This window comes from Microcebus murinus, chromosome 1, assembly GCF_040939455.1.
Source record: "Microcebus murinus isolate Inina chromosome 1, M.murinus_Inina_mat1.0, whole genome shotgun sequence".
NCBI classification, from domain to species: domain Eukaryota; kingdom Metazoa; phylum Chordata; class Mammalia; order Primates; family Cheirogaleidae; genus Microcebus; species Microcebus murinus.
In genome coordinates this window covers 57,106,029-57,120,498 of record NC_134104.1, presented here as the reverse complement: position 1 = coordinate 57,120,498, position 14,470 = coordinate 57,106,029, and the positions used below count along the sequence as shown (strand labels likewise).

Below are 14,470 nucleotides of genomic sequence, written 5' to 3'. Positions count from 1 at the left end.
AATATATATCATTCTGAAGTCATTTTCTTACACAGTAATGAACAACAAATTTATAAAAAACATCATATAAAAAGAACTCACAGACAGTTAACATCATGTGAATCACTTAAGCAGAAGGGAAAAGGGACAGCGGACAAAAATAATGGAACAGTCAGTTTTCTGGGGTGAGCAAGAGAGAGGAGCCAAACCCAGTTAGCTTCCCCAGCCAGTGTCTGCCCCATCACCTCAAGGAAGAGAACTCACCCACATCTCAAGACCTGAAGGGAAAAGGGAAAGAAAATGGAGAGATAAAAGTCACATAAGAGTACAGCGAGGGAGAGAAGATTAAAAGGGAAATTAAATTTCACAGCAAATTCACAAGACACAACTGGCTTTGCTGTAAAGGGACTAAGAGATTAGGCATTAAGATATATTCAACGTATGCTGTCTATACTTTCTGGGATGGTTTGTTAAAGATATGTCATTTCAACAATAAATTTAACGGTAGGAATTTAGTACAAACACTACTGTTATGTTAGTAGTCAAGTAGGATGTATTTATCAGGCTTAGTAAAACACTATAAAAATCTACATAAACTACACAGAAAAGTATTATCTTGCATTGTCTATGTGTGCACAGATGAAAGAGAGCAAAAAACATATAGACAATCCTTATACTTCTTGTCCCATGAGATCCTTGAGCAGCACTGAACAGCAGAAGCAGCTCCAGGGAGAATACAGGTTTCCATTGGCCACTCAGAAAGCAGAATAACAACTGGGACCCAGGACAGTTTATTAGAGGATTATATTAACCTAGTCAGAAGACTGATTCTTGAAGCAGAGATCATTGCTAAAATCAAGATGATTTATTTGGGAGTTCCAACTATTATATAAAGCAACACGCTTATTTAGTTGACTCGGGGCCTCTTTCATAGGTACTGAGTAGAGCAAGTTTCTCTGTAGCTCCACAATTGTTTCTCCTCTTATTGCAAACTAAGTGATATTTCCTATATAAAAAACATAGATAGATACTTGTAAGAAAAATAGTAGTCACTATATTTTAGTGGTTGGCATCTTGATGATTTTTATTTTCTCACATACTCTTCTATATCTCTATCTGAATTTTTCCAAATAGTCCAACAAACGTTTTCATCTGGGAAAAAAGTTATTTATGACTTTTTCTTATTTCCAACTTTGCTGGAAGTGAAAATGAAGCAAAGTAAGTCAAATTTGATATTCATTGACATCTGAGAATCTCACCATACTGCACTTGAATGCAAAAGAAAAAAAAGGACCAAAACCTCTGCCTATATTATTTGTATCCTATAACCTGAAAACACCTACAACACCAATCTAAACACTGATGAATGTATGATCTATCTTAAAACTTTAAGTTATTCACTTCCTTTGTACCAGTAGAAAGTCACTAAGGGTCTCTAGATGAATACATTTAGCAAGAAATCCACAACACAAAGCCAGCCACTGCTGCCTGAAACAAGTTGATAACTTGGTGGCCTTTCACATAAATATATTCCCTTTCGATGCTTTCCCAACATTTACTCAGAAGAGATGCTGGGAGTTCCCTGGGGGAGGGTGGAAAAGGACCATTGGTGTCTGCAAATTATAACAGTTTATGGTTATGAGATAGTTAATGTGTGTCAGAGACTGTTCTAAGTGGAGTCATGCATCATTTAACAATAGGGATACATTCTAAGAAATGTTGTCATGAGGCAATTTTGTCATTGTGCCAGCATCACAGAGTGTACTTACGCAAACCTAGGTGGTATAGCCTACACACACCTAGGCTATATGATATAGCCTATTGCTCCTGGGCTACAAACCTGGACAGCATATTACTGTACTGAATACTGTAGGCAACTGTAACACAATGATAAGTATCTGTGTATCTAAACATACCTAAACATTGAACAGGTACAGTAAAAATGTAGTATAAAAGATAAAAAATGGTACACCAGTATAGGATACTTACCATGCATGAAGTCTGCAGGAATGGAAATTGCTCTGGGTAAGTCAGTGAGCGAATGTGAAGGCCTAGGACATTATTGTACACTACCAAACACTTTATAAGCACCATATACTTAGGATACACTTAATATATAAAAACTTTTTCTTTCATCGATAAGTTAAATTTAGCTTACTGTAACTTTTTTAACTTATAAACTTTTTAATTTTTTTAAACTTTTGACTCTTTTCTTATAACACTTATCTTAAAACATACATTGTACAACTGTACAAAAATATTAAAATATTTTCTTTCTTTATACCCTTATTCTATAAGCTCTTTTCTATTTTAAAATATTTTAATTTTCTTTTTTACTTCTTAGACTTTTGTGTTAAAAATTAAGATACAAATACATGCATTAGTCTAGGCCTACACAGGGTCAAGATCATCAATATCACTGTCTTCCACCTCTACATTTTGTCCCACTAGAAATGCTGTCATGAGGCAATTTTGTCATTGTGCCAGCATCACAGAGTGTACTTACACAAACCTAGGTGGTATAGCCTACTACACACCTAGGCTATATGATATAGCCTATTGCTCCTGGGCTACAAACCTGGACAGCATATTACTGTACTGAATACTGTAGGCAACTATAACACAAAGATCTTTAGGGGCAATAACATGCATGGTGCTGTCATCTCTTACGTTAGCAATGCCGTCTTCTGGAATACTTCCTAAATGACTTGCCTGGGGCTGCTTTACAGTTAACTTTTTTTAATAAGTAGAAAGTATAATATAATAAATACATAAACTAGTAACACAGTCATTTATTATAAAGTAGTATGTACTGTACCTAATTACATATACTATATTTTTATATGCCTGCCAGTGTAGTAGGTTGTTACACGAGCATTAGCACAAACATTTAAGTAATATATTGTGCTGTCATGTTATGATAGCTATGATGTCATTAGGCAATAGGAATTTTTTAGCTCCATTATGATCTTATGGGACCACTGTTGTATAGGTGGTCCATCATTGACTAAAACATCATTATGTGGTACTTTCATATATATTAATTCTTTTAATTTTTATTAAAAACCCTATGAGGTATTATCTCATTTTATAGGTGAGAAAACAAAGGCAAAGTTTAAGTAATTAAATTAAATTAAACAGTTAGCAAGTGGCAGAGGTAGAATTTGAAGCCAAAGCCCTGCTCTAAACCAAGAATTTCAGCTTTGGCCCCAAACTTGCTTCCCTAATCAGCAGAACAAAAGCTCTGCAGTATGAACACTCTGAGCATTCAGAATGTGGTCTCTAAATACCATTCTTCACTAAAAAATAATTATGGCTCACTAAGAAAATGGCTGATGCTACATCTGGGGCAGAAAATGTACAAAATGTGCCTGAAAGAAAGGAAGCCATCAAAGGCAGCGGGGACAAATTGAGTATCAAAAAAATAATAACTCCAAGTGATCAAAACTTGTTGAAATAAAAAATTGATACACTTACAATGATACTTGAAAGAATAAAGGAAGAAACTAACTAACTGACTCTAGAGCTCAGTATTTAACCCGACCTGCCTGCTTTTAGTAGGCAGCTTAAGCAGCGTCTATTGTTACTCAAGCTCAGGGGCTCATCTCTCCCTTCAAAATAGACTCTTTCCACCACACACACTATTCACCCTGGGAAAAGTTCTGCTAACTACAAATTTCTCCATCTTGCTATTTTTTAAATTATATTTATCCCTCGTATAGACTGATGCTCAGGGAACTGCCTGGTAGTTCTGCTGCACTTTATCCAGCTCTAAACAAAAGCACACATTTTTCCAACAGTGCCTCTGCTACCTATAGACTTAAAACTCTTCTCTTAAAGTAAAGTAGCAGCCTGACATCTCAAGTTTTTAAACATTTTATATACTGTATTTTTATTTGATCTTATATTATGAATAACATATAACTGTATAAGATATATTTTAAAAGAGATATTATATACTAACTCCTTTTGCTGAATTCCCATCGAGTGACTCTGTCTCTGAAACCCGACTAATTGATTCACGGGTAAAACTGATTGACTTGGATAATTTTTCATCTCTCTCCCCAGAGTTATCCAAGCTGCTTCGTCCTGGACTTCTGTAAGAAACAAATCAATATTGGAAAGTAAGGTCACCTCCACACAAATAAGTGATTTGGTTTCCTCACTGAGGTCCTTTTCTATTATAAAGTATTTTGACCACAAATGAATTATTGTAACGTAACAAATAAGCCTCTACTTATAATATGGCTATCTTCTTAAATCACATGTAAATTGACTTCATTTTTTAAAACAATTAAGATACGCTCTTAAGAGACTTTATAAATTTCAGAAACTATTAAAAAATTAACAAAGTACATGTGGCCACCACAGCAACTAATCAAATGAATACTGCTTATTTTAAATTTCAGTTGTGGACAACCACAAAGCTTCAAAAGGAATAGAGTACATGTGTAAGTTGGATACCGGTCTGCACCAAAAGACAGTTTAAGATCTTCCTTCTGACCCAGTCCCAGCTGAGATGGCAAATTCCTCCCAGAAGTGGAAACTCGTGATGTCTGCACATAGAGCCCATCAACTAGTCCTGCCCCCTTCTCGTTCTTCTCAGCCCTAAGAGCAAGGTTTAAGAAATAGCTCAAATGATCATAGGGTCAAAACTACAATAAATGTCCCGGAATCTGTTTTCCCTTTCTCAAGGAGTAAAAAGAAAGAAAAGCACATAAAATACAAAAGGAACACAACTGATCTAATTTCCAGTGCTCAACCTTATGGAAAAATTATTATTCCCATATAATCATTGCTATGTATAGACTTAAAACTCTTCTCCTAAAATAAAGTAGCAGCCTGATATCATCCTGAGGAAGGAATAAAAAAAGCTAAAGGGTATTTCAACCCTATTTAACTCTGCCCCAATAATAGGAAGGTCTGTGACCAAAGTCACTCCTGGTCAGGCAGAATGACAGGGCTCTGAGGGAACCAAATAAGAAAATGGCTTCTTGGGATTAGCCCACTAGCTGAGTGTCTGTACTTTAGGACTTTAAGAATAGAGGTGAGGTGTAGAGAAATAGAGAGGAAAGTTGTAGGAAGAGGGAAAGAGAGATTAAGAATGAAGAGAAAGAAGATGGAAGAGCTGAGGAAATAAAGGTTTGAAACAGATATGCTTCTTTCAGAGACTGGAAAAATGAGAATAGAAGTAGAAGAGAGAATGAGGATTCTGCCACATATTTTCTTAGAAAACACTCAATCACCAGAAGAAAAAAATAACAGCTTTGCTGGTGACCTCAAAAAGCTGGTCCCAAGAGTGTACGAAGCAAATAGTCAAAAATATTTATTCTTTCCTTCTTTGAAGACTAGAAAGTTTTCAAGTTGGCAAGGACTTTAAAGATCACCTAATCCAACTGCTTCATTTCATAGATGAATAAACTAAGGATCAAGAAGGTTACAAGATGTGCCTGAGGTTGCTTAGGTACTTGGTGGCCCAGACTAGAATCTAGATCTCATTTATCACAATCCAAGGCTCTTTGCATTAGAGTAATCACTTTTCTATCCAACGCCAGTACCTGAGACAGTCTAGTAAACTTTACAAGAGGAGCAATACAATTGAAATTCTTAAACTTTCCAGAAAACTAATAAAATATACATGTGCAATCATATTAAAAATACTATAAAACATTGATGCTAAACTGACACAATATACATAGGATCAGAATAACTAGAAGATTATCTAAATGAGTAAAATTTCTGTAAACACGCTGAGATTTTCAAAATATTTCCATTTTAAGATTTGCTAAAGAATTTTTTAATAACAGCTTTAAGATATAATCCACTTACCATAAAGTTCACCTCATTTAAAATATACAATTCAGTTGTTTACAGAGTTGTACAACTATCATCACTGTCTAATTTTAGAACAGTTTCATTGCCCCAAAAAGAAACCCATTAGTAGTCATTCCCCATACCCATTAGTAGTCATTCCCCATTCTCCCTTCTTTTCAGCTCTTGGCAGCTACTAATCTACTTTCTCTGAATTTCCTGATTCTAGACTCCATTACACATATGTGGAATCCTACAATATGTGGTCTCTGTGGCTGGCTTCTTTCACTTAACATAATGTTTGCTATAGAATTGTAACATATTATCCTTACTTGCTTTTTTTTTTTTTTTTTTTTGAGACAGAGTCTCGCTTTGTTGTCCAGGCTAGAGTGAGTGCCATGGCGTCAGCCTAGCTCACAGCAACCTCAAACTCCTGGGCTCGAGTGATCCTACTGCCTCAGCCTCCCAGGTAGCTGGGACTACAGGCATGCGCCACCATGCCCGGCTAATTTTTTATATATATATCAGTTGGCCAATTAATTTCTTTCTATTTTATAGTAGAGACGGGGTCTCACTCTTGCTCAGGCTGGTTTTGAACTCCTGACCTTGAGCAATCCGCCCGCCTCGGCCTCCCAAGAGCTAGGATTACAGGCGTGAGCCACAGCGCCCGGCCCCTTACTTGCTTTTAATGCTATGGCTTTAATTTTCAATGGATAAAATGTACTTGTACAGGTTAATAAAAATGTCTACTCTTCTAAATGAATACTCATTTGTCAAAAATAATCTCTCCCTATTCTTACTTTGTTTATCACATTATCTATTACTCCTTTGAGTCTTACCATTTTCTACCTTGTATAATAATTATTTGTATTCCCACAGTACTATACACTCCTTTCATTAATGTATTCAATATTTACTGAGTGCCAACTACATGCCAGGCACTATGCTAAAGAATCCTTGAGGAAAAGTCATGCTATCACTGTATCTTTCAAAACACCTACCATCTAATATATTTTATTGTTACCTATAAACTCAGAGATTTCACTAGGTACTTCTCTAGATCCTTAATAAAAAGGCTTACAAAAAGTAGGCTTTAAGCAAATCCTAAGTGAAATAGTTGCACAGTCAACATTTCCTTGTATATCCAGTATTTGCTTACCTATTTAGCAAACTTTCTCTGTCCACCTTTTACCCTATTCAACCACAGAGAACAAAGAGGCAAATTGCACCCAAGGATGAATTAATAAAAATTCAGAATTAGTATGATCTAAAATAATTGTTTTGATTAATGATTAATAAATCTTTACATTTCAAAACATTTTGTTGTACCTTGGCTGCACATTATCCTCAATCGATAGTGACAAGTTTTCCATCTCTTCGGCATTTAGGCCTAGCTCAGTGCCATAGTTCTGCTGGAGCAGCTGCCAGAATTCCTGCCTAGTCAGGCTCTAAAATGACAGAAAAATTACACTGAGTATTGGAAAATATAAAAAATAATATAGCATAGTGATTCAAAGTATGAATTTTGAAGGCAAAATGACCTGTTGCATAGCTACTAGATGTGGGCTTTCAAGTTGACCAATCTACACCTTCTGCTTTATGTATCTATAAAAATGGGCTAATAAAGCCTATCTTCCAGAGTTGATATGCAAAGAATAGATAAAATAATTTTTAAATGTGTATTATAATAACTGCTGTAAATGGGAGGTAAAAAATGTTTAAAATTTTCTCTGTATAAAATAATTTTGTTCCTAGTTTCTGGTAACTACTCATCTACAGTTTAAATTCTGCACTCCAACCAGTCTATCATGACCACTGGCATCACTATTTAGTCCTAAATGTCAGCTTGGAACCCATCCTCTTGATCCATAATGTATCTGAACACTTTAACTGTTTTTAAAACTTTATATGCCAATAAATTTTAAATTATGTTTTCCTAAAATATAAAATGTAGGAGGCTAGACTTCAGAATATTCCTTTGATTTATTTTTAATAAAGTCCAGCTTATTCTTTCTTTGTAGGTAGCATATCAGTGTTAAAATCATCGAGTACCACAAACTCATGCATTACATAGGAAAACAAAAACAATATTATGATAACCAATGGTCTGTGTTCTAATAATATTATAGATAATTACATAATTAAGTAAGATAGAAGGAGGCAGCATTACACTTGAAGCAACTGTTGGCAAGATTCTTTCTCATTCATTCAACAGATATTTATTTAGTACCTAACGAATGTGTATTACTGTACTGGATGCTAAGGGGGATAAAAATGATGTAGAAGTTAAACTCCTGGCCCCCAAACGACTTACAGTTAAAGAGACATGGGATGCTCTTAAGTTATATGACAAGATATAGTGTGATTATGCACTAAAGGAGTAGTAGAATCAAAAAGGAAAGTCTAAAGGAAGGAAATACTACTATGGATTAAAGGTAATCAGATAAGGCTTTACACTGAAGAAGGGTTTTCAACTGAGCTGAAAGAAGGACATGAATGAGTGAATGGAGAAATGAGAAAATTTGGGGAGAGGGAAACCAACTGAAAATACAGAATAAATACATGAACATAAGTAATATTTGTTTTGAAGTCAGTTAACAGTTTATCAGCTTAATTGGAGTAAAAATTTTAAGTTGGGAAATAGTACAGATAAATATAGATTGATGGGGCCAAAACATACAGATGCCTTGAATGCCTTACCAATATTCCCTACAAAAAATACAACTTCCTTTTTCTTTTTCTTTCTTTCTTCTATCTAGTAGCTATGGTATTTTTGTTTGTTATGTCATACTAGATGACCTTCATTACATTTCATGGGACCTTAAAGAGATTAAGAACAAAATATCTGCACTTCAGACTGCTAGTACCTAATCTGCCGTGCTCAGATTAGGATTCCACAAGAGCAGGTGATGAAAATTCATATATTATTATTAATACTTCAAAAAGTCAAAAATATTCAAATAGTTACTTTCAATAAAGCTATTCAAGCTAAGTAAAATGGCAAGGCTTTTTGTTCTGAGCTGAATTATACTAACCTAGAGTGGATATCTCAGGCTGACAAGAACTCTCATTGGAAATAATGTATGTCTAACAAATAGTGATGTTCTAATATTTATTATTTAATACATATCACTTATTTGGTAGACAAAGTCTTTTGAAGCATAGTGTTCACAGAAGAAAAATAAAAAGGACCATTATTGGTAGAGACCCTAAAGGAACTGTCCTTAACCCTAAAAGAATATGCACACATTTCTTTTCTGACTTCCACTCCAGAAGAGTCACCTGTAAACTTTTTTTTACAATAACAGTTCATACTACTAATAAACTCAATCTTCCAAAAACATTATCTTTAAAATATTTTTAGTATCATAAAAGGATGGTTTTATAAAGAGAAACAAGCAATATTTCAACTGTGTGAGATTAATCTTTTATAAAAACATTTCAGAAAAATAGGTATCAAACTATTCCAAAGACAGACTAAAGCAAATAGATAAACCAATGATAAATACTCAAACAGCTTCCTAACAGTGAAAGAAATAAAACTTATACTATAAGCAAAATCTAACAAAAATGCAATTCTATTTAACTACACAAATAAATGTTTTAAATATTTTATCAAATACTATCAGGAAGTTAATAGCAGGGAAATTTCAATATATTTTTTAATCTATTAATTAAATATATATGTAACAGGTTAGTGGTAAACAAAGTGAACTCATTTAATTCACCATCTTGTAGATTTACTAATTTGTTAAAAATGATTTTTTCTACAGTTGTTCAGTCATCATAAAAATTACAGCCATGCTGAACATTCAAGCATTAAAACGTATGCTCAGCCTGATATTCATAATTCTTTTAATAATCAGCAGCTGAACCAATCTGAATAACCTTAAAAAAACAACCTATTTTTTAAGCAAAAACTGACCACCTACCTGAGAACAAAAGTGTCTCCGTTTCAGCCTACAGAGTAGTTTAACAAAATAAAGATGAACCAAGCAGTGATCAGATAAGGCTCAAAAGTCAGAAGATCAATTTCTAGCCCAGAAAGCTTCGTATTCTAAGTATGCTGCAAAGTGTTTATTTGAAGCAGAGTTCCAAATGTTTAATGACAGCTATGTAAAATCACTGCTTCAATCACTAATTTTGTTATGAGAAACTTTTCCTTATCAAAGACAAGCTCTAATGTAGTTTAAAGCACATTATTTGTCACTTCCTGGTTTGTAGTATCAGCACTCTCCTCAAGCTTCAGGTCAGAATGCAGAATTGGAAGTTATACCTCACTCTACAGGTTCCTAAGCCACTCCTACAAGAAGAGAATAGGTACACACAGTTTCATTAAAGGGACAGTTCCCAATTTTTCTGTTCCACACAGAGATTAGAAACAACAAAATGCAAATGAAAATATCTTCCTTATGCTCAATTAATATAAAACACCTATTGCAATATTATTTTAATCTCCTTTTTAAAATGAACTGTATTAAGGGTTCAATTTTCTTCTCCATGCCAGTATTTTCTATTCAATCTGGCAATGTCATTTTTACTTCTTCACATGCTACTTCTCTAGTACTGAGGCAGCATTCCCCTCAGACTCCTGCATTAACCCTTTGTAACTACCAAGGATTCCATTTGAGTACTGTAAGTGGAACATCAGGAAATAGCAGGAAAAACCAGAGGTTCAGGTGGAGCAATTCCTATAAGCACTTGGCAAATCTTTCATCATTGAAAAGTTTAAGGTAACCTCATGATTACCCAATAATTCTTTGCTTTGAAAATAGGTCTGACTTTAGTTTGATCAGAATAATTTCCTGGCAGGCACACTACAGAGAGTCTCATCTACCAATTCCAATTTATTTCTCAGAAAAAAAGTCTTCCTCTAAATAAAGAATTAGAACTTGCCCTAATTTCTACCTAGTTGTTCCATTTACTTTAGTAAAGTATGTAGACAGGTCAAATGGCTACTTGATGAGGTATAAGAATCAACCTTTTGGGGGTTGCTAAAATCTAATCATTTTATACAATGGCAGAATGAGAGCAGAGTAACACTAGGAATAGCACTCACTCAAATGAAGAAAGCACACTATGGGAGCTAGCTTCCACTGTCTAAAAACTAGTGTTTTTAGCATATTATGGGAGTTTTCATTGAAACTGTAGATACATAACCTACTCTACTATGGTGAACAAACAGCTATAAGAAAAATATGCATTAACTGTATTATAATTGCTATTTATATACTTTTTGGCTATATATAAAAAATCCTCATATCAAATCACTGCTGCATAGAGCAGAGGTCAATTCAGTAGGCTTAAGGGAAAACAGAAGCTAGAACTGAGGCCCCAAGAAAGTCCGACATGCAAAGGATAAGTAGAGGAGTGGGCAGCAAAAAATATTAAGGGAAATACCAAAGGGGTGAGGGGAAAATCCAGAAAGAATGATGTCATAGAAGTCAAGGGAAGACATTGTTTCAAAATGCAGGAAGTGTACAATGGTGTCAGATGCTGCTGAAAGGTCAGGTAAGAGGAGCACATGATGAACACATGCATGGCAAATGCAAGCATTCAGAGTGGTGAAGCAGCTTGGCAAGCCAGTTCACCATGACTTGAGTGTGTATGCATATGCTGGGGGCAGGAGGGAGTCAGTGGGGAAAGAGGAAGCAGCCAGATCCTGAAGAGCCTTGCATGCCATGCTAAAGAATTATCAAAATATAAAAAGCCACCTAGTGGTTGGTTTCACATAGAAAATAACAAGTTCAGAATTGTCATTTTTAAAGTAATGATTTTAAAACTACTACTACTACTTGGTAACAACTTCAAGAACAGATTAGGGTATTTAAAAGACACAGTTAGGAGACATAATGGTTCAAGTTAGACATGATGAGGGCCTTGGTGACCAACTAGACACGGTTGGCAAAGAGGTAAGAAACAGGAAAGGTCCAAGTTTCTAGCTTAAGTGACTGGGTATGAGGTGGTGTGGTCCACCAACCAAAGGAAAATAGGTGGAGGAGTTCTGCTAATCAAAAATGTAAAAAAGAGGAAACAATATAAGAATACAAACACATCTACACTGCCAAGCTAGTCTATATCAAATGTGACTAAAATATTTTGCAATTTTACATTTATTTCTTCCACATAGGTTTGAAGGTTGCATTTATTAGATTTATAGCACTACTAGGAAACTTCTAGAATTCCAAGTAGCTCCAAAGGAATGATCTTTGGAGAGTGGCATGAGGAAGAAAAAGGAGATTTGATAAGGTTGAGCAGTCTACAGGAGAAGGCTGGATGACACTCTTTTAAAAGGCCTCAGAGGGTGACATCAGGTTTATAAACTGACCACTATTTGCAGAATGTCCTCAGCACTGTCACTGTCCTAGAGTTGGGCTCAGAGAGATTGACTTTAAAAAGCCATACTCATAAGCTGCATATACTCACTCAGCTGGAAACACACTAATGCATAGTGGGTAATATCCCTTTCCAGTGATGAGTAATCTTTTATTCTACTACCCATAACACCTGAACACCTTGGAAGTCAGATTAGTAATCAGAAAGTTGCATGATAAGCATAAAATCAGAGCAAAGGGAGACTGGTGGGGCATGATTTCATCTCTGTCTCATCTCCATATACTTCTCTACTGATCAAAGTCTGCCTCTGTGATTCTACTTTACTGTCCTAAGTCTTAAGTTCTTGACCTAAGTCTGACCAAGCCCTCTCCAGACTAACATACTCTTTCTTTATATATGCTACATATTCAATCAAATGTTTTAAACCCTTTTTTTCCCAACACACTTGAGGAACAGGACACCCTTTCATCACCCTTTTATTTAGTGATTCCCCAAACAGAAGCTAGAGTGACATGTATCAGAATTGAGAAACGGTAGGTATGTATACACTCAAAAAGCTCCCCTCATCACTTCATCCCTGACCCTAACACATACTACCTTCTTCTGCCATTTGAGAATAAGTCTGAAAGCCATTCTGTCTCTTGAAACCTTAAAATTTTAAATACATGCAGATTTCTGCTCTATTAGGCCCTGGATATAAATATTCATTTTCAGAATGTACTCTTAAGTTTCTCAGGAGAGCTAACATCCCCAGAGCCCCCACTGACTGGCAAGACAGACCACTATTATCTCTCTGAGACAAAAACAGAACAAGTAGTAAACTATGATTCTATACACATCCTGCTTGTATTATTAACATCAGTAATTCTAAATATAATAATATCAATAGGGATATGAAAGGATTAATTGAGCTTTAACCAAAAAAAAAAAATCTTTTAAATTTTAACACTTGTTACTACTGATGACTTTATAAACCCTATTTTCTTTCTAATTTAAGTATACAGAAAAGTTTTATTTTGGCAACTGAAGATACTTTAGTGCTTCAAGATAATCATTAGTTCTCACTGCATGTACTGAAGGTTAAAGAAATTGAGTTAAATATACATGGAACTTAAGGTATGCCCTGAATGCTATTTCTGACACTAAATTTCTGTTTTCTCCCCGTCCTTTGCCTTTTTCCTAAGGTAAAAGAATTTAAAATTTATTTTAAATTAAGAGTAGTAGACTTTGAAATCTTTCAAATCTTTGAAATTCTACTAAATTGAGTCAATCAAAAAGCATTTATTGAATATCTGCTACATATAATATATAATTTATTGTCCAAACTGGCACACTTTTGAGAGTAAAGGGGGCACAATTAACAATCACTTTGACAAAAGCTTAAACCCAGACAGTTCCAAACTACTGGGTAAACCAAGCTGTATGCCAAACCAGCTATGTGGTAAACACTGAGCTTGTCAATGGACATACAACATGAACAAGACAGACATGGTCATTGTCTTCAAAGTGTTTATTAGTTAAGTAAGGAGAACAGAAATAGAAGAGTTGACACCAGCAAACTGGTATTAACTGAGCAGCACCTAAGTGGACACATAGGTACTACAGTAATAGGGTATTGGGCAGGTGGGAGGGGGGAGGGGGGCAGGTATATACATACATAATAAGTGAGATGTGTACCATCTGGGGGATGGTCATGCTGGAAACTCAGACTTGTGGGGGGAGGGGGTAAAGGGCATTTTTTGAAACCTTAAAATTTGTACCCCCATAATATGCCGAAATAAAATAATAAAAAAAAAAGAAACAGAAGAGTTGAAATTATAATGAATGTTATAAAAGAGAAGTGCAAGATGCTGTAGAAAGGGGAAAGAAAGGACCTGACTTCAGGTTTACTAATGAGTTTCAGTTAGAAATAGAATGGGAATAAGATGGTCATAGTTTGCAGGCAGACAGAACATGTTTGAAGACCTAGCACAAAAAATAAATGTAGAACATTTAAGATGACAAAAATGGAGAGGGTATACTGAGACATGGCTGAAGTGGGCTAGATTATACAGTCACTATATAAAATTTTGGATTCTTATTCCAAGGGCAATGGGTATTAAGCAGGAAGCTAAAATAAGCAGGCTTTTTTTTTAAAAAAAGATAACTTTGGCTGTAGTATTGTTCAGGGTTCGACAAAATGTTTCTGTAAAAGGCCATATAGTAAATATTTTAGGCTTTGTGGGCCATATGGTATCTGTCGCAACTACTCAACTCTGCTGTTGTAGTGTGAAAGGCAGCCATAGAAATACATAAACAAATGAGCATGGCTGTGTTCCAATAAAACTTTATTTATGGACACTGA

The 14,470-nt window shown here is 35.1% G+C and overlaps 1 protein-coding gene across 2 annotated transcripts in view; it reads right to left on the bottom strand.

The window, feature by feature from the left end:
* The window catches only part of GRAMD1C (GRAM domain containing 1C), a 79,075-nt gene that overhangs the window by 26,218 nt on the left and 38,387 nt on the right, over positions 1 to 14,470 (bottom strand). The window contains exons 1-3 of one of the 2 annotated variants that reach the window (XM_076001543.1): positions 9,723 to 10,053; positions 7,120 to 7,238; positions 3,944 to 4,076 (exon numbers count right to left, since the gene is read on the bottom strand). In XM_076001543.1, coding sequence (XP_075857658.1) covers positions 3,944 to 4,076; positions 7,120 to 7,163 — 177 coding nt within the window. In that variant the 5' untranslated portion in view covers positions 7,164 to 7,238; positions 9,723 to 10,053. Of the gene's footprint in view, positions 1 to 3,943; positions 4,077 to 7,119; positions 7,239 to 9,722; positions 10,054 to 14,470 lie in introns of those variants that run through there. The other variant, XM_012787545.2, reaches the window with a different exon arrangement.